Source organism: Erythrolamprus reginae, chromosome Z (assembly GCF_031021105.1).
Source record: "Erythrolamprus reginae isolate rEryReg1 chromosome Z, rEryReg1.hap1, whole genome shotgun sequence".
In the NCBI taxonomy this organism is placed as follows: Eukaryota; Metazoa; Chordata; class Lepidosauria; order Squamata; family Dipsadidae; genus Erythrolamprus; species Erythrolamprus reginae.
Genome location: NC_091963.1, coordinates 16462621 through 16489797, shown reverse-complemented (window position 1 = coordinate 16489797; position 27177 = coordinate 16462621). Strand labels below are relative to the sequence as shown.

Sequence of the window (27177 nt, the reverse complement as noted above, 5' to 3'; positions counted from 1 at the left end):
TTTAAGCATTTGCAAAAAGGATTTTCAGATGCAAGTCCAGAGTGTAAATAGTAAAGATGCATCATAGAATCTCTTGTAAGAGATTCAAGATACGTTGGAACCCATGATCTTGAAGTTTCTTCTTTGTAGAATTGGAGAAATTCCATTGATAACGTAAGGCGTGACTTATGATTGAGATGGTTCCAAACAAAGTGGAATGGTCCTTGCAAGAACAAGAAAAAAATATAGAACATTGATTGATTCAAGTCCATAATAATTACTTCTAGAGCATCTCTCTGTCAGAATTGATGAAATTTATGGGCTCAAAAACTGTACCAGCCTTTGAGACACTGTGTTTCTATGCATTAGATCAGAGTCTGTTTGTAGATTGGGATGAAATTTAAAAGGGAGAAATTTATTTATTTAATTTATTTATTTATTCTATTTTTTTATGCCTCCCTTCTCCTTAGACTCAGGGCGGCTTACAACATGTTAGCAATAGCACTTTTAAACAGAGCTAGGCTATTGCCCCCACAATCCGGGTCCTCATTTTACCCACCTTGGAAGGCTGAGTCAACCTTGATCCGGTGATGAGATTTGAACCGCTGACCTACAGATCAACAGTCAGCTTCAGTGGCCTTAGAGCAGTGGTTCTCAACCTGGGGGTTGGGACCTCTTTGGGGGTTCAAACAACTGTTTCACAGGGGTCGCCTAAGACCATGGGAAAAGACAAATTTCCCATGGCGTTAGGAACTAAAGCTTCTATTCTGGCACCTTGGAACATATTTTCACAATCTGACCAATTAGGTGTTTACAGTGGGGACCTTCCTGCCAATCAGCTTAAACCTCTCTTGAGAGAATTGGCGCTAGACTTATGGTTGAGGGTCACCACAACGTGAGGAACTGTATTAAGGGGGCGCAGCATTAGAAAGGTTGAGAACCCCTGCCTTAGATATTGGTAAAGTCTTCTTGCTGTGGCCTAGAGGTGGACCTCTCACTTCATAGCCAGGAGATCATGACTTTGATTCTGGGTAGAGGCATATCTAGGGTGTCCTGCTTGAGCAGGGGTTTGGACTAGATGACCTGCAAAGTTCCTTCCAATAGAATAAGGGCAGACTACATGGACCATGAGGTCTTTTTCTGCCGTCAATCTTCTATGTTTCTATGATTCCAAAGAGCCAGAACCGCCACAGAGAAGGCCCTCCCCCATGGGCTCGCCAATCAGCACTGCTTAGTCGACGGGCCCCAGAGAAGGCTATTGTGTTAGATGCTCTCATTGTAGGCCAAGCTGTTCCTAACTTGGTTTCAACTTGATGACCCGTCTTCACTTTTTTTCCCCTCTATTTTGGGGGTGGGTTTTTTCTCTGAATTGTTGGGAATTTGCTGGAATATATAACTATTTTTAAAAACCACTAGTGGGAGCTAACACATTAGCACTCTAGAGCAGGGGTGTGAAACTCAATTTCATTGAGAGCCGCATCAAGGTTGTGTTTGACCCCTGAACTCCATTTTCCCTGACAGAGTCTTGCAGGAGGCCATCTCAGCAGAGAACAGAGTTTGGGAAGGCTGTGTGCAGCCCTCCCAAGCTGTTTTCACTAGCAGAGGCACCACAGGTTCTATTTCCAGAGGCGCCTGCAGGTCATGTCTAAGCACTCCACAGGTCAGATCCTGCCTCCGGGCCTTGAGTTTTACAGTCCTGCTCTAGTAGTCTTAATGTCCTTCGTGTGGAATATTTGCATTCTTTTTTCTAACTTTCCCTTTTTTTCCTTTTAAGAATATTGCCTCCTGCTGGAACCACGAAGGAGATCCTGTTGATCTTTTGAAAATAGCAGAGAAAGTAACTCAGCTCAGGCATTGCCTTAAGGAAGACCCCCTTTTCCTGCAGAAAAAAGTAAAACAATACTTCAAGGTAGGAATCCGTTGAACGTCTGTTGGGGCCAGTTTTAACACTGTTTCCAAGAGTGATTAGCCAGGCAATAAGAATAGGCCAACACAAGCAATAAGTCTTACAAACTTTCAGAAGATATAGAATGATCTCTGGGCAGTGCAAAGCATTGGAGATTTGCATTGCATAGATCATTCTATGAGATACCATCTAGATTTATTTATTTATTTATTCATTCATTCATTCATTCATTCAATTTTTATGTCGCATTTCTCCTTAGATTCAGGGCGGCTTACAACATGTTAGCAATAGCACTTTTTAACAGAGCCAGCATATTGCCCCCACAATCCGGGTCCTCATTTTCCTCACCTCGGAAGGATGGAAGGCTGAGTCAACCTGGAGCCAGTGATGAGATTTGAACCGCTGACTTACAGATCTACAGTCAGCTTCAGTGGCCTGCAGTACAGCACTCTACCTGCTGCGCCACCCTGGCTCATCCTAGATCCAGCCATGAGAGATACTGAGAGATATGTGTGGCTTTTACTAGGGTTTTGTAATTATTTTTAAATTGTTCTTTTAAATATTGTTTTTATTTGTTGTAAGCCACCCAGAATCCTTGAGGATGGAAGGAGGGAAGGAAGGAAGGAAGGAGAAATGGAGGTAACAAGGAAGGAAGGAAGGAAGGGATGGGCAATTAATTTATAATTATAATATATAATATATAATTATATAAATATAATATAATACAATATAATATATAATTATAATTTATAATTATAATATAATTAACTCAGTTCTACCCAATAATATACAGTATTGGGTAGAACTGAGTTAATTATATTAATCTGGCCCTCTAAAACCATCCCAATTTCTCATGTGGCCCCATGGCAAAATTAATTGCCCACCCCTGGTGTAGACTATTATGGTAGTAAGTCAAGGACTATCTGAAATTAACAAGGCAGTTGATGTCAGGTGTTGAACAGCATCGGGAACAAAGAGAAATTGGTTTTACACTGATTAGAATTCTTCTTTCTTGACCAAAGGACAACCCACACAGATTGACGCTCTCTATGAGTCCAGATGGGGCTTTCCATGAGAAACTAGCAGCAATGGAGGTAGACAAATTGAAAGAGAAAGTTGAGTCTCTTTCGAAAGAAGAAAAGAAACAAATCTATGAGAAAGGTGGGTGTCTTTTGAATATTTAAAATGCCTTGTTTGTTAATTTGATTAATGCTTGTTTTGCAAGCAGGAAGTGCTCCTTGGTCTCTTTTCTAAGTCATTATTATTATTATTATTATTATTATTATTATTATTATTATTTACTGGGTTTTTTCCATTCTATTCTGTGGATTCAACTCTTGATCTCTTGGTCACTTCACCTAATCTCTAAATGCCTGGTCAGAGCAAATAATCATTTTTTTATTTTTACTCACAATGATCAGGGAGCTACAGGAGGGAGGAGGGAATTGTACCTGGTCTCCCCAGTCTTCATCTCTTAGACCAGTAGTTCCCAAACTTTTTTTGGCCATGCCCCACCTAAGCGTCTCTAAAATCCTGAGGCCTCCCCACCCCATGACATATAATTCTTGTTATTCAAAAAGTGAACTACTCGCGCGGAGGAAGCCTAGAAGGCCATTAGCTAGGCTTAAACAAAGTTCTAATTGCCCCCATTAAAAATGAAATTGCCCCCCTGTTGGATGTGGGCACCATAGATCCATCGCTACTCCATATATTATGTTTTTTGGCATATAAGATGCATACACACCTAAAAATTGGTGAAAACTTTGGTGTGTGTTATACAGCAAATGTTGCAGCAGGAGGGAGGGGCTGATGCAGCATCAATCAGTTGTTCTAGAATGGGCGGTGGTGGCAGTGGGGAACGGGACACTGTGATGAATGGGCTGTGCCAAATGGGCCGCAGTGGTGGCAAACAGGCTGTGGCAAAGGGACCATGCCATATGGACTGTGGTGGCAATGAATGGGCAATGGTGAACAGGCCACGATGATGAATGTGCTGCAGTGAATGGATGGATGCTGGGAGGCAGAGACAGCTTTTTTTTTTCTTGTCCTCCCCCAAAAGGTTGGTGTGTTTTATAGTCTGGAGCATCTTATACAGTGTTCCCTCTATTTTCGCGGGTTCGAACTTCGCGAATAGCCTATACCACGGGTTTTCAAAAAATATTAATTAAAAAATACTTCGCGGTTTTTCTCCTATACCACGGTTTTTCCCGCCCGATGACGTCATACGTCATCGCCAAACTAATAATTTTTGCAAATAAATAACAAAAAAAAAATTATTGTTAATAAATAATTAGGTTTATAAATATCAGGATCACTAAGTGTCTTATTCAATGGCGAGTACCAGTAATAATGGTGAATAAATGGTTGTTAAGGGAATGGGAAACGGTAATTTAGGGGTTTAAAGTGTTAAGGGATGGCTTGTGATACTGTCCATAGCCAAAAATGATGTATTTACTTCCGCATCTCTACTTCGCGGAAATTCGACTTTCGCGGGCGGTCTCGGAACACATGCCCCATGGAAACCGAGGGAACACTGTATTCTGAAAAACACGGTATTTATTTTCCCCAATGACCACAAAAAGTGACAATAAAATTAAATAGGCCTAATTTCTCAGATGAGTTCCATGTCAGAATTATACCTGCAGGGACTTACATCCTCAAACTTACATCTTCCAGATTGCATTTCCAACAAGCTTACTGGGAATTCTGGGATTTGCAGAAAAATCCAGTTGTTTCTCTTGAAAAAAAACCCTTTTGAGCATTCCTGACCCCCAAAACTTGAGATTCTGACCCATTAGCTCTTGATTTTAAAGTAGATTAAAAGCACTACCATGTAACATGCAAGAGGCAAAAAGTAACTTTTAAAATTGTTTTACTATTAAAAAGCCACTAAAATTTTGGAAGCCAATAGATGCTGTGTCATGTTGCAGTCTCTGTGTTATTTTCTCTCCTTGTGTACTTAGCTGATTCTTGAACACCCTGCATCTATTATTTTGTCTCTGAAATAACCAGCAGCCTTTTTAAATTGAGTCCCTGGAGGATATTATCAGGTCCTTAACTAATGCTACAAGGCTTCTTTCCTTCTTTGCGGGGGAATTTGAGCAACTTGGTTTTGTTGGAATTGCTAAATTGTTGTTCCCTTTGATCTGCTAGGTTTGGAATTGCTTGATCTGCAAAGCAAACCTCAAGATACTTCCTGTCTTCCTGCTCTAAAGGTTTCAGATATTGAAGCAAGGATCCCGTTTACTGAACTGGAGATGGCATATGCAGGTTAGGGGAACTGAAGCATGGAGGGCGATGGATACACGTGCAATAAATCAAATTCTCTTAAATAGAAAATGGAAGAGTCTGGACTTCACTAACTCCTGCGTAGACTTCAGTTCCAGCAATCCCCAGCCTGCAATTTTTACACAACACTTGATCACTAGTGGGTTGTTTAATGGCACTGGCCAGTCTGCGCACCAATAGTGAAAACCAGGATGTGCATGGAGCTCTGGGTGACCAATGGGCGGGCACGTGCATCCTGGTGAAATTTTGCTTCTGCGCATGCGCAGGAAGTAAAATATTGTGAGAGGACGTCAACTCACCTTAGGAAGGATATAATGGAACTGGAAAAGGTGCAAAAAAGGGCAACAAGTATGATCAAAGAAATGGAGCACCTCCCTTATGAAACAAGATTGAAACGCCTTGGTCTCTTCAGCCTTGAAAGACGGCGTTTAAGGGGTGACTTGATCGAAGTGTATAAAATCATGCATGAGATAGAAAAGATGGATAAATTATTTTCTCTATCACACAATACTAGGACAAGGGGGCACTCCCTTGTCTGATTCTGATTCTGTAAATCGTTTAAAAAAGGGCTGGAAAAGAAACATTGGGGGGATATAATCGAAACATTTAAATATGTTAAAGGGTTAAATAAGGTTCAGGAGGGAAGTGTTTTTAATAGCAAAGTGAACACAAGAACAAGGGGGCACAATCTGAGGTTAGTTGGGGGAAAGATCAGAAGCAACGTGAGAAATTATTATTTGACTGAAAGTAGTAGATGCTTGGAACAAACTTCCAGCAGACTTGGTTGGTAAATCCACAGGAACTGAATTTAAACATGCCTGGGCTAAACATATATCCATCCTAAGATAAAATAAAGGAAATAGTATAAGGGCAGACTAGATGAACCATGAGGTCTTTTTCTGCCGTCAAACTTCTATGTTTCTATGTATATAAGTCTTGAAGTTATTGCTATTCCTATTCACAACTCACTTGCATTCAACCAGGGCCAAACTTCCCAGGCTCTCATCCCTACCTGGCATAACTTCCTTACCTGAAACTCCTGCTTCTTCCCTCTTAATAACCCATACATCTTAGAGTTACAACAGCAACTGCTGTCACTAAGGCATACAGTCACATGATTTTGCACTTTAAGTTTGCATCTTGCATTTTATGCCTGTATCAATTACTAAGGGCAATCCTGGATTAGTTGTACTGGGAGATTCCATTGCCTTGTGCATCTGTGTTCCTTTCACTATTGTTGGATGATAGATACAAGGGACAGGAGAAAGAGCAGATCAGTGAGTCTTGGCAAAAAGAGCTTAATTTGGACTTAAGTTGAATTGTCTTAGCAATTGGTAATGTGATCTTTTCTTGTTTCGCTATAGCTGAGGATGTTCCTGTCCAGTACTGCGCTCAACCCACAAATGGCATAGTTTATTTCCGAGCCATTTCCAGCCTGAACACACTCCCGGAAGACCTTCGGCCTTATGTTCCACTTTTTTGTGGCGTCCTCACCAAGTAAGAGCGGGCTATGTCTGAAGCTTTTTCAACAGTCTTTGCTTCTTATCTGGAAATTTTATTAGCCTTCCACCCAAATTGTGTTCTCCACCAACTTACTTTGTGCCAGAATTGTCATGATTGGCTTGGTTTGGGAGCTACTGTATTTTTCAGAGTACAGTGATACCTTGTCTTACGAACTTAATTTGTTCCGTGACCAGGTTCGTAAGATGAAAAGTTCGTAAAACGGAGCAATTTTCCCCGTAGGAATCAATGTAAAAGCAAACAATGCGTGCAACCCTATCCCAAAAGTCACCCCTTTTGCCTTGCGCCACTGGGAATCCCTGCCTCCAGACTTCAGTTGCCAGCCGAAGCGCGGGGATTCCTCTGAGGCTCCCCTCGCTGGGAAACCCCACCTCCGGACTGAAGGGAGTCCCTTCATTTTTGCCGGCGCTGCTTTGAATCCCAGCGAGGGGGGCCTCAGAGGAATCCCAGTGCTTCGGCTGACAACGGAAGTCCGGAGGTGGGGTTTCCCAGTGAGGGGAGCCTCAGGAGAATTCCCACGCTTCAGCTGACAACGGAAGTCCGGAGGTGGGGCATCCCAGCGGCGGCGGCTCGGGTTCGTAAGGTGAAAATAGTTCGGAAGAAGAGGCAAAAAAATCTTAGGCACCGGGTTCGTATCACAAAAAGTTCGTTAGTAGAGCATTCGTAACACGAGGTATCACTATAAGATGCACCGAAGTGTAAGACGTACCTTAGTTTTTGGGGAGGAATCTGCTTACCAGGTATTCATCTGGCTAATGTCCTTAGTCTGGTCAGCTTCAGCACATTATTTTATCCCCTGGTTAAGTGCCTTAAAAAAACTTTATTAGGAGAATGTAACAATGAAAGAACTTGAAAGGCAGTAAGAGTTAGGGACATCATTAGCACCTGGAAAGAAATATTCCAGACGTGTGAGCATAGTGATCCCTTTTCAGCAGTCAGTGCTGAAAATGTTCAACATCACTGATCTAGAGTGAATAATTTGCTTGTAGACCCACACAATCTGTATGCAAACCCAGTTTGTTATTCTCTTTATTTTTCATAAGGATGGGGTGTGGAGCACTCAACTACCGAGAACAGGCTTTAGAAATAGATATGAAAACAGGTGGCCTTTCTGTTGGCCCACATATCAATGTAGATGACTCCCATCTGGACATGTATGAACAGGTGAGTCCATTTCCAGTTAAGGTCTGGTCAGTTGCACATGGCTAACCACCTTTGTTTTGCTGGGGCAGAATTGCCAATTAGGACGTTGCGAATGCCCCAACACTGGAAGTTTTTAAGAAGATGTTGGATAACCATCTGTCTGAAGTAGTGTAAGATTTCCTGCCTAGGCAAGGAGTTGGACTAGAAGATCTCAAAGGTCCCTTCCTACGTTGTTGTTGTTGTTATTATTATTATTACTACTACTCATTGGTGGGTAGGAGATTTACATCTACAAAGGACAATTATCATTTTTGTTCATGTTTTAGTAAGTTGGCTTTCAGTTTGTAATTTCAAAATTACCCTTTGCATTATTTTTTTTAAAAAGCAAGAATCCTATATTAGGTTTCCTTGAGTAATTTTCCTGGGTATCACTTAGCGTTATTTTTTTCATTTATTCCTAAAATTCTTTAGAGTGTGATCTTCTCTTCATTGTGCCTGGATAGAAACTTGCCTGACATGATGCATCTCTGGACTGAAATATTCAACAAGTATGGATCATTTTAGAAAACAATATTTTAATGTAATTAAAGATATATATTTCCTTGTTTGTGTATTTGAATTTATTATTTGCCCAGCTCCAATGGATAGTTCCAGTGGTAATATTAAAACACCTTAATAAATAACTTGATATTGGTTGATACGCACTAGTTGACTGATTGAACGATGCTCCTTCTGGCTGGTGTTTTAATTAGGAGAAAGATAAATCTTTGGTGGGGATTGCTGCTGCTTTGAGCTCATTTAAAGAGAGTAAAGATGGGGTGAATAGAATTAGATCTCCATTCATATGACTCCAAACATAATGGCCATTAGTGAGAGAGTTACTGTTAGTAAACCTTTGATGATTCTTCCCAGTTCAGTCTCATTTGTAACAGAGGCTCCTTTTCCCCCCTTTCTCCCTTTGCAGCCCTCATTTTGAAGATGAAGAACATTTCAAAGTTTTGGTTAAAATGACGGCTCAAGAACTATCAAACGGCATCCCTGATTCCGGACATAATTATGCCTTAATTAGAGCAACCAGGACTCTGACCCTTGCAGGAGAATTACAAGAAATGTTTCATGGCATGGAGCAGGTGAAATGAGTGGAAAAGGGTTTGATACATCTGGCATTTAAAAAAATGGGAAGATGTCCTTATTCTGTGTTGTCCAAGTTTGCCCATTAAGATTGTTCCCATTGCCTGGTTACTTTCTTTTTTTTAAAAAAAATTTCATTGAACTGGAGATGCTCAAGACCGAATGGACATTTTGCATATGAAAGGCTCTTCTGTTTTAGTCGAAGCATCATCAAAGACTCCAGGTGTCCTCATGGAGAACCATGTGATACAGTCTTCTAGAACATAAGAACATAAGAAGAGCCATTCTGCATCGGGCCAAAGCCCCTCAAGTCCAGCATTCTGTGTCACACAGTGGCCCACCAATTGTCCTTGGGGATCTTGAGCAGAAAGAGGAGGCAAAACCCTCCCTTTCCCTTGACCCCCAACAAATGGTACCGAAGGGAATCCTGCCTGCCTCAACCAACATAGAGGCGGCACTTGGACATCCATTTCAATAACCACCAATACACTTGGCATCCATGAATCTGTCTAATCCTGCCTTGAAGCTATCCAGGCTGACAGCTGTCATGATCTCTTCTGGAAGTGAATTCCATAAACCAACGACCCTCTGGGTGAAGAAATATTTCCCTTTATTTGTCCTCGCTTTCTTACCTATGAGCTTTAGGGAGTGCCCCCTCATCCTAGTATTGTGTGATAGAGAAAAAAAAAATTACAGTGTAATTTCTCTTTTTAGTAAGGGATGGATTGCTGATCTTTTCAGGGGAAATCTAGAGCATCAGCTATTAGCTAGTCAGCCCAATGTAGGCACGGAATTAGTGATTAAGGCCCTGAAAGTACTCATTGTAAACAATCTTGCTGTGATAATTATTGTTGCATTGATGAAACACAGGTAGTCCTTAATAGCTACCATTCATTGAGCCAAAGTTACTATGATACTGACAAAAGCAACTTAAAACTGATTCTTAGATTTAACTATTGTTACATCCCTGCAGAATTCAATTTTGGTGTGTATTTATTTCAAGTATCATAAATACACACTGGTTGCCAAGTAATTGAATTCTGCCAAGTAATTGAATCCTGGGGATCATGTGATTACCATTTTTACCAATCTCAGCTGGCTTCCAAAATGCAAAGTCAACAGAGAAGCTATCTATGCTTTTGCTCTTAATTCCCTTCCTTCCCTTTTCTATTCAGGTGAAACTGATGAAGCGAATTGCAGAAATGCCAGACATTAAATCTGTGCTCAGAAAACTACCACGCATCAAGAAATACCTTTTAAATAGTGACAACCTGCGGTGAGTTATCCTTGCCGGCACCACTGAATATGTGTGATGTCAAAGTTCAGCCAATCATGATTTCTAACTGAATCCTAAAGTCTTAAGTTTTAAAAGAACTAAATTAAAATTCACTCTTGTTAGGTCGGTACCATAAAGTCATCCACCATCCTTGGAATCCATCACTAGATGATAAAGAATTGGTTCCTAGCCTGACAAGTTTCAAAAACTGCTAATTGATTGTAGACCTCAATTGCATAGTTGCTTTGTGTCCAAATATTTCCATAGGTGAGAATCTAATATCTAAATAACACTATGAGCGGCGGTGGTAGAGTGGTTAGAGTGCAGTACTGCAGGCTAATTCTGCTGACTGCTGGCTGACTGCAATTTGGCAGTTCAAATCTCACCAGGCTCAAGGTTGACTCAGCCTTCCATCCTTCTGAGATGGGTAACATGAGGACCCAGATTGTTGGGTGCAATATGCTGACTCTTAAAACAGCTTAGAGAGGACTGTAAAACATTGTAAAACAGTATATAATTGCCATTGCTATTTGTTGACCAAAGCAAGGAACTTCTGAAGAAGCTTCTTGAATTGTTATGTGTAGGACTTCAGACTGAAGGGAAAATAGATTCAGATTCCATTTTAAAATTATTGCCTTGAGAATGCAAATTCCAGGAGTCTATGTTTCTTGTCAGATCTTTCTACCTAAATTCAAACTTCCTGGATTCCAATTCTGCTGGCTTTCTCGAAAGAAATAATCATTTATGAGATGAACTATCAGGACTTGAGTACCATCAACAACAACTTTAGCCTGCCTGCCATTCAGAATACTGGCATCTGCTCTTTCTTGGAAGCAATATTTTGGGAGCATGTTTGTTGGTTTTGAAAATATTGGTCTGTATATTCAAGGATTTTTTAAAAGTTTGAATCTAACATTTAGAATTGCCAAACAATCCAAAGATTTGCTTCTCCTTTGGAGCTTAAAGATAACAGGTGTATTCCTCACTCAATCATCCTTGTTCTCTGTAGCTTTCAAGCTGGGAAGAAAATTGGGTTTCTCATATTCACCATTCATTCTATATTCATATTCACTCTATACATATTCATACATATTCATACTCACTCTATAGCTGCAGTGGTATAAGGAATAATTGAAGTTTCCTCAGGTTTTGAAATATCCATCGTATTTACTTAGAATCCATAATTTAACTTGGACAAAGGTGTTTGGAAGAATCATAGATGGCCTCCATTTTTTTAAAAAAATATTCCTTTTCAAAAACAGACATTAAAATACAAACTAATATAAAGAGAAAAATGAATAATTGGTTAAAAAGTGTGTGTATGGTGGGGGAGGAATACATCAGATATAAAATAAAAATGATCTCCAACTTTTTTCAGCGCAGAAATAATAGGATATGACAGTTTTAAGTTTAAAGGAATAATATTAAAATACCTTATTTAATATCTAATTAATATTAAATAATGGCATTGAATAATAATTATTAATCGATTAAATTCTAATAACATTTCAAAAGACCAATATTCATAATGCATTTCTCTTAATTTTAATCTAATTGTCAAGTATGAAAAAAAGATCATTTGAATATTTCTCTAATCAAATCAGGTGTCTGGATTTCTTTGAGTGAAAATAATGTATATTCCTCCTACACAGATGTGCGGTGAATGCTACCCCTCAGCAGATGCCAGTTGTCACGAAAGCTATGGAAAATTTTGTTCTGGGAATTGCCAGGAGTAAAAAGGAACGGAAGGCTGTCCGTCCGCGCATAATTGAGGTAATGGAGGAAACTAAATTAAATACGTTTTTATGCAAATGTGAAATCTAAAGGGAATGGTAGCAGAAATATCAGGAATAAATGACTAGGTCCAAATGGGAAGTTCGGGATGCGGCGCAACACACACACACACACCCTGCATTTTTGATCCCAGAAGGCTGCAGGGAGACCTACTAGGCCCAAAACTGGGCATAAAGGGACATACTAGGCCCAAAATTGGGTCGGTTGTGCACATATGCGCAGGGCATGCCTCTGTGGTATATTTCAGTAGTTTGCGGGAAGCCCCTCGTCATACATCTCTAGTCAAAAGTAGGGTTTTTTTTATTTGAGGTTAATTTTAATTCCTAACTTACCCATGGAGTCTGTGGTTCTGATTAATACCGAGACTTTGAAGGCAGGTGGGGGAAAGTGCATTCGTCATTGATTTTTGAGTGAAATCGATGAGAAGGAAACACTTCTGTCAAAACTTCCAAGTAGCTTTTGGGAAAAAAAGGACAGGGAGGGAATGTTAATGTGGTATTTGTGTTTTTACCAATAGAAGAGAATTTTTGTACTCGGGTTGAGCTGTAGGGTCCAAGGGCCTCACTTGTGGGGGGTTTTTTCCCCTGCAGTGTTTGATTGTCAGTTTTTATAAATAGATAATGTAAGTTTAGTAGGAAAGTTATGTAGAGGTGATAGTTCATTAAGCATTTACTACTTTGATCAGAGGCAGGTCACACTGCCCCCAGTTGTGTTAAGATTAAATGAAGAAGATACAAGAATGTTCCTCTCATTTCCTTTCCCTATAACAGCTTACTTCAGTTTAAGGCCTAGGGCAGTGATGGAAATGCACGTGAGACACCCTGCATGCCCTGAGCATATTATTATTATTATTATTATTATTATTATTATTATTATTATTATTATTGTAATAGTAAGACAGTAAGACAGCAATAGTAAAGAACAATATACAGTAACAAATCTAATAATTAAAAAACTAAAAAACCCTTATTTAAAAATGAAACATACACACAAACATACCATGCATAAAATATATAGGCCAGGGGAGATGTCTCAATTCCCCCATGCCTGAAGGCAGAGGTGGGTTTTAAGAAGTTTACGAAAGGCGAGGAGGGTGGGGGCAATCCTACTATCAGGGGGGAGCTGGTTCCAAAGGGTTGGGGCCGCCACAGAGAAGGCTCTTCCCCTGGGTCCCACCAGATGACGTTGTTTAGTCGACGGGACCCAGAGAAGACCAACTCTGTGGGACTTAACTATGTGCACAACCACCCAATTTTGGGCCTAGTAGGTCCCTTTATGCCCAGTTTGGGGCCTAGTAGGTCTCCCTGCAGCCTCCTGGGAGCAAAAATGCAGGGGGGGAGCTGAACTGCCTCCCCCACTTCCCATTTGGACCTAGTAGACATCCCTGCATTTATAACCCATAATGCAATGCATGTATGATCGTGCACATACTCCACCCCTTCACATAATGTGCATGGCATGCGCAGCAGGGACCCGAAAATCAACTAGCAGGCAGGAGGGGGTGTACAAGCACGGTGAAAGTGAATTAGGCGACACTTGCGTACCCGCAGAGGGTTCTATGCTACCTGTGGCACGCTTGCCATAGGTTTGCTATCATGAACCTATGGCCTGCTGCTTAGGAGTCTAGGACAATTCGTCATGGCCAACTCGCCATGACTATGTTGCCATGGCCACTTTGCCATGGCCAGCTCATCACAGCTACCTTGCCATGAGAGAAATCTCCACAGAAAGTTTATTTATTTACTTATTTTATTTATTTATTAGATTTCTATGCTGCCCTTCTTGAGACGACTCAGGACGACGTACAACTATATAAATGCAACAATATATATAAAGAAATCTAAATTACTTTAAAAAAGAATTATACAAAATTAGTAAAAGTGTTAGAAAACCCCATATACAGTCATACACATTCATCCAATTCAATCATTCATAATAAAATTCTACTCAGGATAACTCAATGTGATAACCCTTACTCACCACTGTTTTTTTTGACATTATTTCCATTCACAAAAATGGAAATTATGTGAAAGAAGCAACGGCCAATAACATTTTGTTGAGTTGTTCCCCGTGAAATTTTCCATGGTGAGTTGTCCTGTGCCAAGCTGATTATAGTAAGTATCCTGTAGTGAATTGGCGACATTGAAATTGTCGTGTCAAACTGAATATGGCGAGATTGTGTTGATGCAAGGAACCAAGCTTCACTTGCTAGGCAATCTGCTTTCCTACAGGTGGAAAATAGCACTTAGACTTATATACCGCTTCCTAGTGCTTTTACAGCCCTCTCTAAGTGGTTTACAGAATTAGCACATTGCCCCAAACAATCTGGGTTCCTATTTTACCCACATGGGAAGGATGGAGGGCAGAGTCAACCTTGAGCCGGTGGTGAGAGTTGAACTGTTGAACTACAGCTAACAGTTAGCTGAAGTAGCCTGCAGTGCTGCACTCTAAACATTGTGCCACCCACAGGGTGTCCAGCACACCTGGAAAACGGAAATCTGGGATTTATCAAGAAAATCGGCAGTTCGGAAAATATCAGGGAATTCATGAAAAAAACGGAATAAATCAGGGGAAAAACTGAACTGTATTAAAATGTTTAAAAGTCAGGGGAAAATCATGTAAAAAAATGGATCGTGCTGCCAGGCAGAGTCAAGCAAAAATGAGCATAGCTGTGGCAGCAACTTGCTTCCTCAGCTATTAATATTTCTCCACGGCTTAGCCGTTTGGTATGACGCCATCTATGACACTGCCTTAACTAGATCGCAAGTTACCGGGAAATATCTGGGAATTTCAAAATGCTTTCCCCCTGGACAATCTGCACCCAGGCTCTAAAGTGAATCATGTAATTGCTCAGTAATACTGCATTATAAGTATATCCTTTTAACCAAATGTTGTATTTCTAGAAACCTTCAGATTCCAAAACTGCTGAGGCTGGTTCCCTGATCACAAGGAAGCTAGTTACGGTGAGCCTATTTTCTGTGACCTAAGTTATAATTATCGGATCCTTTGGGGGAGATAGGTAAACCTTTGCAGAGGGAATACCAAGCTTGTCTTGCAACAATATCTTGATATTGATATGGTATTTAAAACCTAACATTTTTCTGTTATATTTCTGTGTCATTTTCTTATCCTGTAGAGGGCCTTCAAAGTGGTATGCATAACCATTTAGGGTCTCATAAATCTGGTGGATGGTATAGAAATTTGATGAAATGTAAAATACACTGCTCAAAACACTTAAACAACACAATATAACTCCAAGTAAATCAAACGTCTGTGAAATCAAACTGTCCACTTAGGAAGCAACACTGATTGATAATCAATTTCATATGCTGTTGTGCACATTAAACTTTGTACAGAACAAAGTATTCAATGAGAATATTTCATACATTCAGATCTAGGATGTGCTATTTCAGTATTCCCTTTATTTTTTTTGAGTAGCATATTTATATGTTTATATGAAACATGGATATCCATACTTCTATTCCTGCAGACAGGAAAAGGCCAAGATATCTATTTAGAAGTGTTTGCTGTATTTACTATCAGCACAGGGAATAGTCAGAAATATAAGTCAATATAAGTACAGTGGTACCTCTACTTACGAACTTAATTCGTTCCGTGACCAGGTTCTTAAGTGGAACGGTTTGTAAGAAGAAGCAATTTTTCCTATAGGAATCAATCTAAAAGCAAATAATGCGTGCGATTGGGGAAACCACAGGGAAGGTGGAAACCGTGTTTCCTCCCAGGAGATTCCTAGAGAAGCCCCACGGAGGCTTCTTCCCATCTTTTCCAGTTAGTTTCGGAGGCTTGGGTTTGTAAGTGGAAAATGGTTCTTGAGAAGAGGCAAAAAAAATCTTGAACACCCGGTTTTTATCTTGAAAAGTTCATAAATAGAGGCATTCTTAGGTAGAGGTACCACTGTATTCAAGAACAAAGAAAAGAAAAAACTTCTAAAGTTATAGCAAATCTAAAAGTGGACAACTAATAATATTAACTAGGAACTGCATCATAACTCTTAGTTTTGAAGGTGGAGATGTTGTGGCCAGCCATCCACAACATGTTTTGGACAGTAAGCAGATTGGGGAGGAACATGGCCCAGTCCTGGAATCTGGGGAAACCTCTTGATTAGTGCTCTGGGTCGGAGGCAGAGAGGAGGCCAGGGCCATATGACAGTTACCAGCTGCCTTTGGAGTCAGACATCAGCGAGGCAGACAAACAGCTGGAGTTTGTTCCCAGTGGTAGAGTTGCCAGACAAAGGGAACATCTAAGGAACAAGGGTTGACTTGGGAGTAAGGCCACAGGAGAAAAGACGATGAATGGCCTGTCCCACAGGGAATAAAAGAGGAGCAAAATGGGAGGGGTGTTTGCATGAGACAGTCTGTTCATTTGTGCAAAGAGGTATTCTTGCATTCTTGCCAAGTATTGTCTGTTATAGTGTGGAGTCTGAAAGATATCTGCTTGGCAGCTCTGTTAAAGGTCTGTAATTGGGAAATACCTTGAAAAACTTTTGGCTGGGATTTTATCGGGATTTAGAGTCGGCTTCATGCTTCAGGGAAAGCCTAGGTCAGAACAGGAGAGACCAAATTGAATTTTAAACTCCAGGCTCAAGACAGCTGCTGAAAGAAAGATGAACTCCGTCATCTCCGTTCTGACTTAACAATAGTTCATAAAATCATATACCAAAATGTCCTTCCAGTTAGTGACAGCTTCACCTTCAACTGCAATCACACATGAGCATGAAATAGATTTAAGCTAAAGGTCAACCGCTCTAAACTAGACTGCAAAAAATACGACTTCAGCAATGCCTGGAATGCTCTACCTGACTCTGGTTTCTACTCCTAACCCCAAAAACCTTTAATCATAGATTATCTACAATTGACCTCTCCCCCTTTCTAAGGGGTCTGTAAGGGCGTGCATAAGTGCACCATTGTGCCTACCATCCCTGTCGTAGTGTTCTATTGCCTTCTATCATTACTTTTCATCATTACAGTGGTGCCTCTACTTAAGAACTTAATTCGTTCCGTGACCAGGTTCTTAAATAGAAAAGTTTATAAGTAGAAGCAATTTTTCCTATAGGATTCAATGTAAAAATAAATAATGTGTGCAAATCCATTAGGAAAGAAATAAAAGCTCAGAATGATTAACAAAACCACAGCTAAATTCTTTGTCTCAAGGGAAGGTAGAAAATTCTAGCCTAGAAGAATCAGATTCTGGCAAGGACACCTGATCCTAATTTATTTTCTCCTTTTCCTATTTCTCTTTTAGGATCCCACTTTTCAACCCTGTCAAATGAAGACCCATTTATTGCTTCCCTTCCCTGTAAATTATGTGGGTGCTTGTGTTCGCACCGTGCCTTTCACAGCCCCAGACTATGCAAGGTAGGCAGAGATGTGCTATCCGATCATACAGGTGCAAATTAAGTTTAAGGTGGAATGTAAAGCATCCCTTCTTGTGATTCTGGTGAGAATATAAATATAGATAAAAATGACGATGCTCTCTTGATGATTTATACTGCAAAGTTGCTGACACTGGATTCTTGGGATGCAAAAAGGATCATTATGTAGTAGGTATATGCATTGATTTAAGGCCAGTTTGGTTCCAAACTGCTTAAAGGTATAAACTGAATTCACCCAGAGTAAAATTTTACATGAGTCCTCATGAAAATCCTTATCATTTAATTTTGTTTTCTGGTTATCACATAGAGAGATCTGGAGGGAAAATTTATTTCTTGAGCTAAGACATAATACATGACAATTTATTGTGTGAAGACAATTTTGTTAGTAAATCATTATTTTGATTACCATATTTTTTGGATTATAAGATGCACATTCTCCTCCCTAAAAGAGGGTAAAAATGTTCCTTTTTTTGTACACTGAATATAGCCAAATAGGTGCACATATGGTTTGAGAGGTCTGCAGAGTGCTCCTGGGGGCTGGGGGAGAACAAAATCTTTTTTCTTGTTTTCCTGTTCAAAATCTTGGTGTGTCTTAAACACTTATGTGTCTCCTAGTTTGAAAAATACGGTATTTACTTCTACTCATTCCAGAGTAATTGGAAACATTTAACAAAGAAATACCCATAGTGGAAGGGAGGGAGGGAGGGAAGACCACCTACTTTTGATGGAACAACCAACCTTAACTCAAGGAGCAGACTAGATCTTCATGACGAGGAATTCCAGAATATAGGAGTGTCAGCTGAAAATGTTGTCTTCCAAGGCCTTATCGGATAGCATTTTTATATAGATTGGATCAGGGGATAGTTGACCCTGCTTGATCTCATTAGGTAGTCAACTCAATAAGGGAAAAGGTGGCATCATGGATAACCTTGTCCAAGCTATGTAAGGCCCCAAAGGTGACCACCGGCAGTTCGAATCACACCCAAAAGCCAAGAAGCAACCAAGGAAGTTCCCAAAGCTTTGGGATCATGTATTACAGCAGGATATACCCATCAGAGTCTGGGTCAGTGGTTTACATCTATTTTCAGTTCTTAAACTTGCACAGGTAGTCCTTGACTTACAACAGTTTGTCTAGTGATAGGTCAAAGTTACAACAACACTGAAAAAAAGTGACTTAGGACCATTTTTCACACTTAGAATTGTTGCAGCAATTCCCCCCTCAGAATTCAGGCATCATTTTTATGATGATTGTAATGTCCCTGGGCTCCTATGATCATTTGTTTGCAACCTTCTGACAAGCGAAATCAATGGGGAAGCCACTAATTTAATAACAACTGCAGTGATTCATTTAACAAGTGTGGCAGGAAATGTTGTAAAATGGGGCAAAACTCAACAACTGTCTCACTTAGCAGCAGTAATTTGGGGCTCAATTGTGGTTTATTTATTTATTTTTATTATTTGGATTTGTATGCCGCCCCTCTCCGAAGACTCGGGGCAGCTCACAACAAGTGAAAAACAAATCATAAATAATCCAATTAATTAAAATATTTAAAGATTTAAAAAAACCCATATACTAACAGACACACACACAAGCATACCATGTATAAATTAAACGTGCCCAGGGGGAGATGTTTAATTTCCCCATGCCCCATGTTGTAATTCAAGGACTAAAAATTATTTCATTAAGAATTGGCGGGAAAAAATACTCCTGGTGATTTCAGGCATACCAATCCAAAACCCCTAACAGCTGAAAACCAGTTAGCAAGCAATTTCAGAAAGTGACCAAAAAGGAAAATGTGTGAACGATTCCTGGTTTGAGCAAACTAGCTTTCCCTCATTTCCCAGACTTCTACAGTTGCACATTTATTGTAAGGAAAAACCATCTGGAGTTATGTGTGGTCAATCTCAAGTCTTCCACTTGTCTGGAGAGGAATTACAAAGCTGATTGTCTCGCCGGGTTTTCATTCTGCTATAGTTATTGGCTCAACTTTTTTCTTCAGTTCACCATTTTGTTCTCCCAGAAGTCAATTGAAGCTGAACTTTTCACAAAGAGTTATCTGATGGTTCCCTGCTAATCTCTCTCCTTTCAGCCTTCGGCTCCTGGCCCGTTTAATGACAGCAAAATTCCTGCATACAGAAATCAGGGAGAAAGGAGGTGCTTACGGCGGTGGCGCTCATCTCTCGCAGAATGGGATATTCCATTTCTACTCCTATAGGTAACAGACTGAACTGGGGTAGGGGTAGTGGAAGGGTTTAAGATGCCATGGACTCATGCTTCTTTCCCCAACTTTCTGGATTTAATCTGGCTGTTCCTTTCAGAATGTCAAAGAAATGGGTTCAAATATGGGAAATTTACAAAGAAATTATAAAACGACATGGATATTCCTGTTGTGAATGGTCCACAACTGGATCAGTTGGTGACAGATTCTAAGGAGGATAAACCAGGCCCATCTTGTTACCCTAAGCCAGTGTTCTTGACAGCTGAATCTGAGAGTGAGAGTGAGGTAGAGCTGGAACCTGGGGAACCTCCAGAGACTGTACAAACCGCAATTATGCCCCCCCCCTTGACTCATAGGGGGTAAAGAAAATGGAGGATCAGGAGTCCCTATTAGATGCCCAGGTCAGAAGGTCTAGAAGCAGACAGGAAAAGCTTTATGGGAAAAAAGTTCAGATAGTGAGTCTATGAAAGAAGTCTAGTCATTTATAGCTCTGGGGAACAGTGACCACACCCAGACAGTATAAAAAGAGGATTTCTGGGAGAAAGAGGCATGGTGTGACAACGAGTCAGTATAGTGACATTAATAATAATAATAATAATAATTATTTATTTATTTATTTATTTATTTATTAGATTTGTATGGCGCCCCTCTCCGAAGACTCGGGGCGGCTCACAACAATAATAAAAACAATATTATAGTGAAACAAATCTAATATTTAAAAAGAAGCATATAAAAGCCAAACAACACATACATACCAAACATAAAATATAAAGAGCCTGGGGAAAAGGTGTCTCAACTCCCCCAGGCCTGGCGGTATAGATGGGTCTTGAGTAGTTTACGAAAGACAAGGAGGGTGGGGTCAGTTCTAATCTCTGGGGGGAGTTGATTCCAGAGGGCCGGGGCCACCACAGAGAAGGCTCTTCCCCTGGGGCCCGTCAAATGACATTGTTTAGTCAACGGGACCCGGAGAAGGCCAACTCTGTGGGACCTTATCAGTCGCTGGGATTGCTAGAAACGGAGCTCCAGAAATGCTTTGCTGGCAAACTTTGGCTTTGCTTTTAAGATCATTGCACAGAGACTAGCTGTTTGCAAAGCGTCAAAGATTAATGAGTATGTTTTTGACAACGCGTGTAATCACTGTGGAATATTCTAATTAGACTGGGCTCTAGGCCCGCAGCTAGCTCCATTATCTTTTGACTCTTGACCATTAATGTTGCCAGCAGAAATTATAAGAAGGACAATGCTTTGTAAGTTTCAATTCTAAAATACAATTTTGAACTTTTTGCAGTGAATGGTTCTTTGTTCCGATCTGCAGAACAATCCCAAAGATGCTTTTTTTCACGAAGCATCTAAGAATCTTCCACAGCTCTGGCAGGATAATGGGGGAATGGAAGGATTTATACTCCTTGCAGAGAGCTGGTCATTGGCATCCTTTTTGAGGCTTGATGAAGCACTTGGAGGTTTATCTGTGTATTCAGGGCCAACAATTGTGCTCCTGGTTCCTATAGTCTGCATTTCCCCCCTAGAAATCCATTCCTACTCCCCACCATCCGTTCTCCCTATCCTGTGAGAGTTAAATAAGCATCTTGGATGAGAAGCGGAACATCTTCAAAGAAAAAAAATGAAGTCCAGCCCTCCTGAAAAAAAGCACTTTTGGGTCAACCATGACTTGGATTTCAGAATTTCTACAGACCTTTAGCAAAAACAAGGATTGCTTATGGTCTCTTTCACATTGTAGATATTATCTTTCCCATTCCCATAACTCACCGTTTTCAATAGCTGCATGTATTTTAATTCAATAGTTGGCGTCTAGATTAAATAAACCCTCATCTAGACACGTACTATAAAAGCTCCCAGTATACGATATTAATTCACTGTACGTGTGGAATCAACAAACCAAGGGTGCAGCTCTATTGTCCAATCAAGGTAGTTAAATTTATGATGGTGTTTTGGGTTGACCCAACACAAATAAAAGAGAAAGTGTTATTTGGCTGTAAACTTAACTACAATTACCTTGACGTTACAGGGACCCAAACTCTATGAATACTTTGGCTGCTTTTGAAAAGGCTGCAGAATGGGCCAAGAATGGGTTGTTTACCCAACAAGACATTGATGAAGCCAAACTTGCCGTATTTGCATCCGTAGATTCTCCAATTGCCCCATCTGACAAAGGTCGGTACTTGTCTTGTTGGTCTGAATTTATGAATGCAATTAGCTTCCCCTGAAATTTAGCTGCTTGCTAAAGTATAAAATGCAGCAGAGTATAAGACGTAGCTTAGTTTTAGGGGAGAAATATAGGGGGGAAATTTGCCTACAAGGTATTTATTTGGCTAGCTTCTTTAGTCTGGTCAGCTTCAGGCTATTATTTTATCTCCTGGTTAGGGCTTTAAGATTAAGATTTATTAGATTTGTATGCCACCCCTCTCCGAAGGCTCCAGGGCGGCTCACAAAAAAAAAATATTTGGAGCGAGTAGCAATTTTAAAAAGCCTGCAAAGTCTTGGGCTGGAAAAATATGCTACTTCAGATACAGTAGCAATGAAAAAGTTTATAAGCTGGGAAGATTAGATTAGATTAGATTTATTGGATTTATATGCCGCCCCTCCCCGCAGACTCGGGGCGGCTCACAACAATAGTAAAAAACAGTACAAATCCAATGCCCACCAATCCAATTACAATTTTAAGTTGAGAAATTCATAAAACAATCCCAATATATATAAAAAACAAGCACACAATCAATCAGACAGCAAACAACATGGGCAAGGGGGAGATGTTTTAGTTCCCCCATGCCTGACGGCAGAGGTGGGTTTTAAGGAGTTTACGAAAGGCAAGGAGGGTAGGGGAAATCCTAATCTCAGGAGGGAGCTGGTTCCAGAGGGTCGGAGCCACCACAGAGAAGGCTCTTCCCCTGGGAAGCTGGGAAGATCAATAGCACTTTGTTAGGGCTGGAAAAAACATTCTTCAGTGCAAAAATGCCTGCAAGCTGGTAAAAGCAGGGGAAGGTCATTAGGGATGCCAAAAAAGAGTATAAAACACACTCAAATTTTCAGCATCTTTTTTTGGAGGAAAGGTGTGTGTTATACTCTGAAAATTACCACTGTACGCTGAAAAATACGGTATATTGTGTCCTCATCTTCATTGAACTGCTTCCCATTACGCCAAGATCACTTATCAATCATTGCTAGCTCTGATTCCATTAGTTTGTATAAGTAATTAGGAATTTTGGCACCACATTAGGACACTGAGATGAAGTGCAGATAACTAACATAATTCTCATAAAGTAAGAATCTGGCGGCTTTAGGGTTTAGCATGCTAATCTATTTATTAAGCTTCTTCCAAGCGTGACAAAATGCTTTGTAGCTTTGAAACTAAAATGAACTTCAATTAAGCAAAGATTGAGTGCAGCCATTTAAATACCCATAGAAGCTCTAAATAACTAGATGGTTGATAGTAAATAAACCAGTATTCTGAAAAGTGTGCTATTACTTTGCAAGCAAATTCACTTATCTCTATTATGTTTTTGAGAAGAGAGATCCATTTACTGTTCCAGTTAAGGCAAACAATTGTTTTCTGCGTTTACATATGGAGCAGTTTGTGCTTGATAGAATGCAAATGCATCAGTAATGGGAGGAATTACTGAGACCTGATTTGCATAATGTTTGGATATGCATATTGTTCCAGACAAATAAATTAAAGGGGAATGCATGTTAACAAATGGATCCATTTAGTTTATGTACTGAGGAATCGGAGTGTAGGATTACCATCTGGTGCTGTTATACTTAAGACTGATATGAATTATTAGTGTTTGTGATTTTTTGCTTTTAGGGATGAATAATTTCTTATATGGAATCTCTGATGAGATGAAGCAGAGGCACAGGGAACATCTTTTCGCCGTCTCCAGGGAAAGCCTGATAGATGCATCTAACAAGTGAGTTTGAGTTCCTGTTGAGAAGCCTTTTTGAAACCTTTGAAATTTTGAAACCTTTGCAGATGCAGTGACGGGAAACCTCACTACATGGCCAAATTAATTTGGCATCTATTTTGGTGGGGCCATGAACATTTCTGTCCACCTCTGAATTTGAAAACCAGTTCAGGCCCATATCAGATTTCAGACTTGGTGGTTGTGTTTTGCCAAGTGCCAGGGCAGTGAGAAAACAGACACGCCAATGAATAAAGAGATTTTAAGTTTTGTTATTAACTTGAAGCAAAAGGAATACATAATACATAAAAAAAGCATAACACAAAAAGAGCCGGGGTGGCGCAGCAGGTAGAGTCCTGTACTGCAGGCCACTGAAGCTGACTGTAGATCTGAAGGTCAGCGGTTCAAATCTCATCACCGGCTCAAGGTTGACTCAGCATTCCATCCTTCCGAGGTGGGTAAAATGAGGACCCAGATTGTGGGGGCAATATGCTGGCTCTGTTAAGAAGTGCTATTGCTAACATGTTGTAAGCCGCCCTGAGTCTAAGGAGAAGGGTGGCATAAAAATTGAATGAATAAATAAATAAATAAATAAATAAGAAACACTCATAGCTAACAAAATGGTACCCAAATCTCTTACAAGTCTTAGCCTATCAAAGGAGAGGAAATTTTTGTCTCCTATATAACATGAAGTTTGTTCTATTCCACCCTGAACAGATTAGATATGACTTCCAAAAGAAGGCTAGTCTTGAAGTCTTCCCTGTTGGAATAACAGATGTCTTTCTGCTTTCAGATTCCTCATTGCTGGGAAGAGCACAAGGGGATTGGCTATTCTTGGACCAGAGAATCCAGAAACAGCCAAGGATCCTTCGTGGGTTATACGATAAATCAGCAAGCCATAGAAGCAAATCCAGCAGGGGCAACTCCTGCCATGATTATCAGAGTAGATTTTGTGAAAAAGGATTTCAAAAATATTATTAAAGCAAAACATTACTTGCAACGTGTCATCCCAAAAAAGCCTGATCCCAAAATAAAGCAGTGGTGCTTTATTTTGAAAAAGTAAGTGGATTTGAAGTCTGTCACAAGTCTATACTCAACCACAGGCCTAGAAGAAACACAGTCCCAGCATTTGAGACGTATTTTGGGTGTAGATCTAAGAACATCTGATGCAGCATTTGGAGCAGAATTAGGAATTCATACAATGCACTATCCAAAATTAGAACATATAACTATTGACACAAAGTCAATTAAATGGAGACTGATAGATTTCCAATTGTCTATTAGAACAAATAAAATGACACACTGATCTCTTGGATAACTACCCTAACAAATTTTGTAAGAAGCTGTAGCCTTCCTGACTCACAAGAACAATTTTAAAAAAGAGCTGTCCAAAGAATCGAGGGTATAGAAACACAAAATGATACAGTTATCCTTACTAATGTGGGTAAGCTGAAATGACTGAGCAAATACAAACTTACTTTTCAGGTAGACAGCTAGTTGAAGCTACATTTGCCAAAACATCTTAGGGAGATACTTAACGCGAGCGAGATTCAAATAGCTTGACACAAGGGTCAAATATGGGATATTCCATTTTGTATCCTACAATGAATGTCTCTGTATTTATGGAGTGGCAGTGGTAGAAGACCTGGCTCACATCCTATTTGGTTGTTACATGTATAAGAGGGTGAGAGATAGATACCTCGGTCTATATACCAAACGAATGACCCATTGGGACCCACATATCAAAACAACTTATCTTACTTTTCGGAGTATAAGACATACTCCCCCCACCACCAAAAAAAAGTGGGTCAAAATTGTGGTGCGTCTTATACACTGAATGTTGCTGAATCCCCCCTGCTCACCCCCCTCGGCCATTTTCAGTCTCCACACACTCCATTTTGGTCATATTTCAGGCTGACGGGATCACCAGAGCAAATCACTGCCAAATTCTGTCTCCGTGTTTTGCGGGTTTTGCCTCTGTGAGTCATTTTAGACTCGATCCAGCTGCTGGAGATCCCTTCAGCCTAGAACAGCTGATGCGTGGTGTTTTAGGAGGTAGATCCAACTGCAAATCAGCTGTTCGTGGTGAATCAATCTGCAATACTGTGCTGAAGCTGACCAGGCTCTTCACTGTTTGCTTCAGGGATGCTAGCCAGATGAATACCAATAAATGCTGGTCGGCAGAGGCAGATTTTTTTTTCTTCCCCAAAAACTAATATGTGTCTTATACTCCAGAGCATCTTACACTCTGAAAAATATGGTACCTTATATGCAGCCAGAATCTGCAAATAATATTTAACATAGCACAGTACTTAAGCAAAATGGTTCAGTTGAGATCTGCATATGTGGGACTGCTTGTGGTAGATTGCAGGAGTGACACCGAAATATTATTTTATCATATTTTATCTATATCTTAAATTATTGTATCTTATTCCAATTTCATTTTAAATTGTTTTCTTAAATCAAATTTTAGTAATTTGTTTCTGAAATTCTGCACTTTGATACTGCCCAAGGGCTAATTAATAAAAATTTAATTGAATAAAACAAATTCAAGTCAAGCCATCCCTGGCTGTGAGTGACAGCTGGCCCTAATTTCAGTCAGAACTCTCCAAAAATGCTGCGGTAGCATTCATTTATGTATAAAAATTATAGAATTGTTTTCAGTCTATTTTCTTTAGATCATGGTCCACTAATAAAATGTTTTTGACAATGGTGCATCGTTGATTTTCAGGTTTCCTTGTTTCCTGTTTGTGCCTTATGTTAAGAATCTCCTGCCTTAATGGGGTTTTAATAGAGGATTTTAAATAGCTGTGACTTTAGGGAAGAGAGGACACAGGCATGGGGGTTTTCTACACCATAGTGAATGTGATGTGAACTATTCAGCTTCAGTTTTGTGTGTTGTGTGAGCAATCAGTGTGACAGGACATGGAGCATTGAGCATTCTAATTGTGGCCATACTGCACACTGTGTTTCCCAGCCTTGGCAAACTTGAAAATAGTTGGACTTCAACTCCCAGAATTCCCCAGCCACAGAATGCTGGCTGGGGAATTCTGGGAGTTGAAGTCCAGATATCTTTAAGTTGCCAAGGTTGGGAAACACTGCTCTACAACTTAGGCATTTCATTTTCTTTCCAAACACTGGAGAATGACACCTGGACAGGTAGGAGTCACTATTAGTTAAATCTTCCCTGATGCTTGAATTTCAAAGCAACTCTCACTCTAGTAAAATAAGTAAACTGACAACTCTTTGTGGCAGTGCTTCTCAACCTTGGCAGCTTTAAGACGAATGGCTTTAATTCGCAAAATACTTTAGTTTCTTCAGAATTGGGATTTGGGGAATTGAAATCCATATATCTGAACCTTGTGTAAGAATTTAGCACCTATCCCTCTCCTGGGAAAATGAAATATCAGGAAATGTTAAAAAGGCAGAATATTAGAGAGAATATCCCCAGAAACATGTTTTTAGGCAGGAAAAAAAAGACTAATTCATAGTAGTCCCCACCTTTGTCAACATGCCTATTAAGGAATGGCCCAGTTCACTCATTCACACACACACACACACATCTCTGTTAATAACCTGGACCAGTCTATTCTATATAACAAAGATCTTCC

At 40.0% G+C, this 27177-nt stretch overlaps 1 protein-coding gene across 1 annotated transcript in view; it reads left to right on the top strand.

Moving 5' to 3' along the window:
• The window catches only part of PITRM1 (pitrilysin metallopeptidase 1), a 52848-nt gene extending 26567 nt beyond the window's left edge, over positions 1 to 26281 (top strand). Inside the window, exons 13-27 of the mRNA XM_070729198.1 lie at positions 1754 to 1888; positions 2908 to 3046; positions 5039 to 5155; positions 6538 to 6670; positions 7738 to 7858; positions 8309 to 8385; positions 8802 to 8967; positions 10144 to 10244; positions 11897 to 12017; positions 14942 to 15001; positions 17301 to 17413; positions 19521 to 19646; positions 21676 to 21821; positions 23473 to 23575; positions 24360 to 26281. Of these exons, the coding sequence (XP_070585299.1) occupies positions 1754 to 1888; positions 2908 to 3046; positions 5039 to 5155; positions 6538 to 6670; positions 7738 to 7858; positions 8309 to 8385; positions 8802 to 8967; positions 10144 to 10244; positions 11897 to 12017; positions 14942 to 15001; positions 17301 to 17413; positions 19521 to 19646; positions 21676 to 21821; positions 23473 to 23575; positions 24360 to 24453 (1752 nt within the window). The 3' untranslated portion in view covers positions 24454 to 26281. The remainder of the gene's footprint in view (positions 1 to 1753; positions 1889 to 2907; positions 3047 to 5038; positions 5156 to 6537; positions 6671 to 7737; positions 7859 to 8308; positions 8386 to 8801; positions 8968 to 10143; positions 10245 to 11896; positions 12018 to 14941; positions 15002 to 17300; positions 17414 to 19520; positions 19647 to 21675; positions 21822 to 23472; positions 23576 to 24359) is intronic.
• Positions 26282 to 27177: the final 896 nt, after the last annotated feature.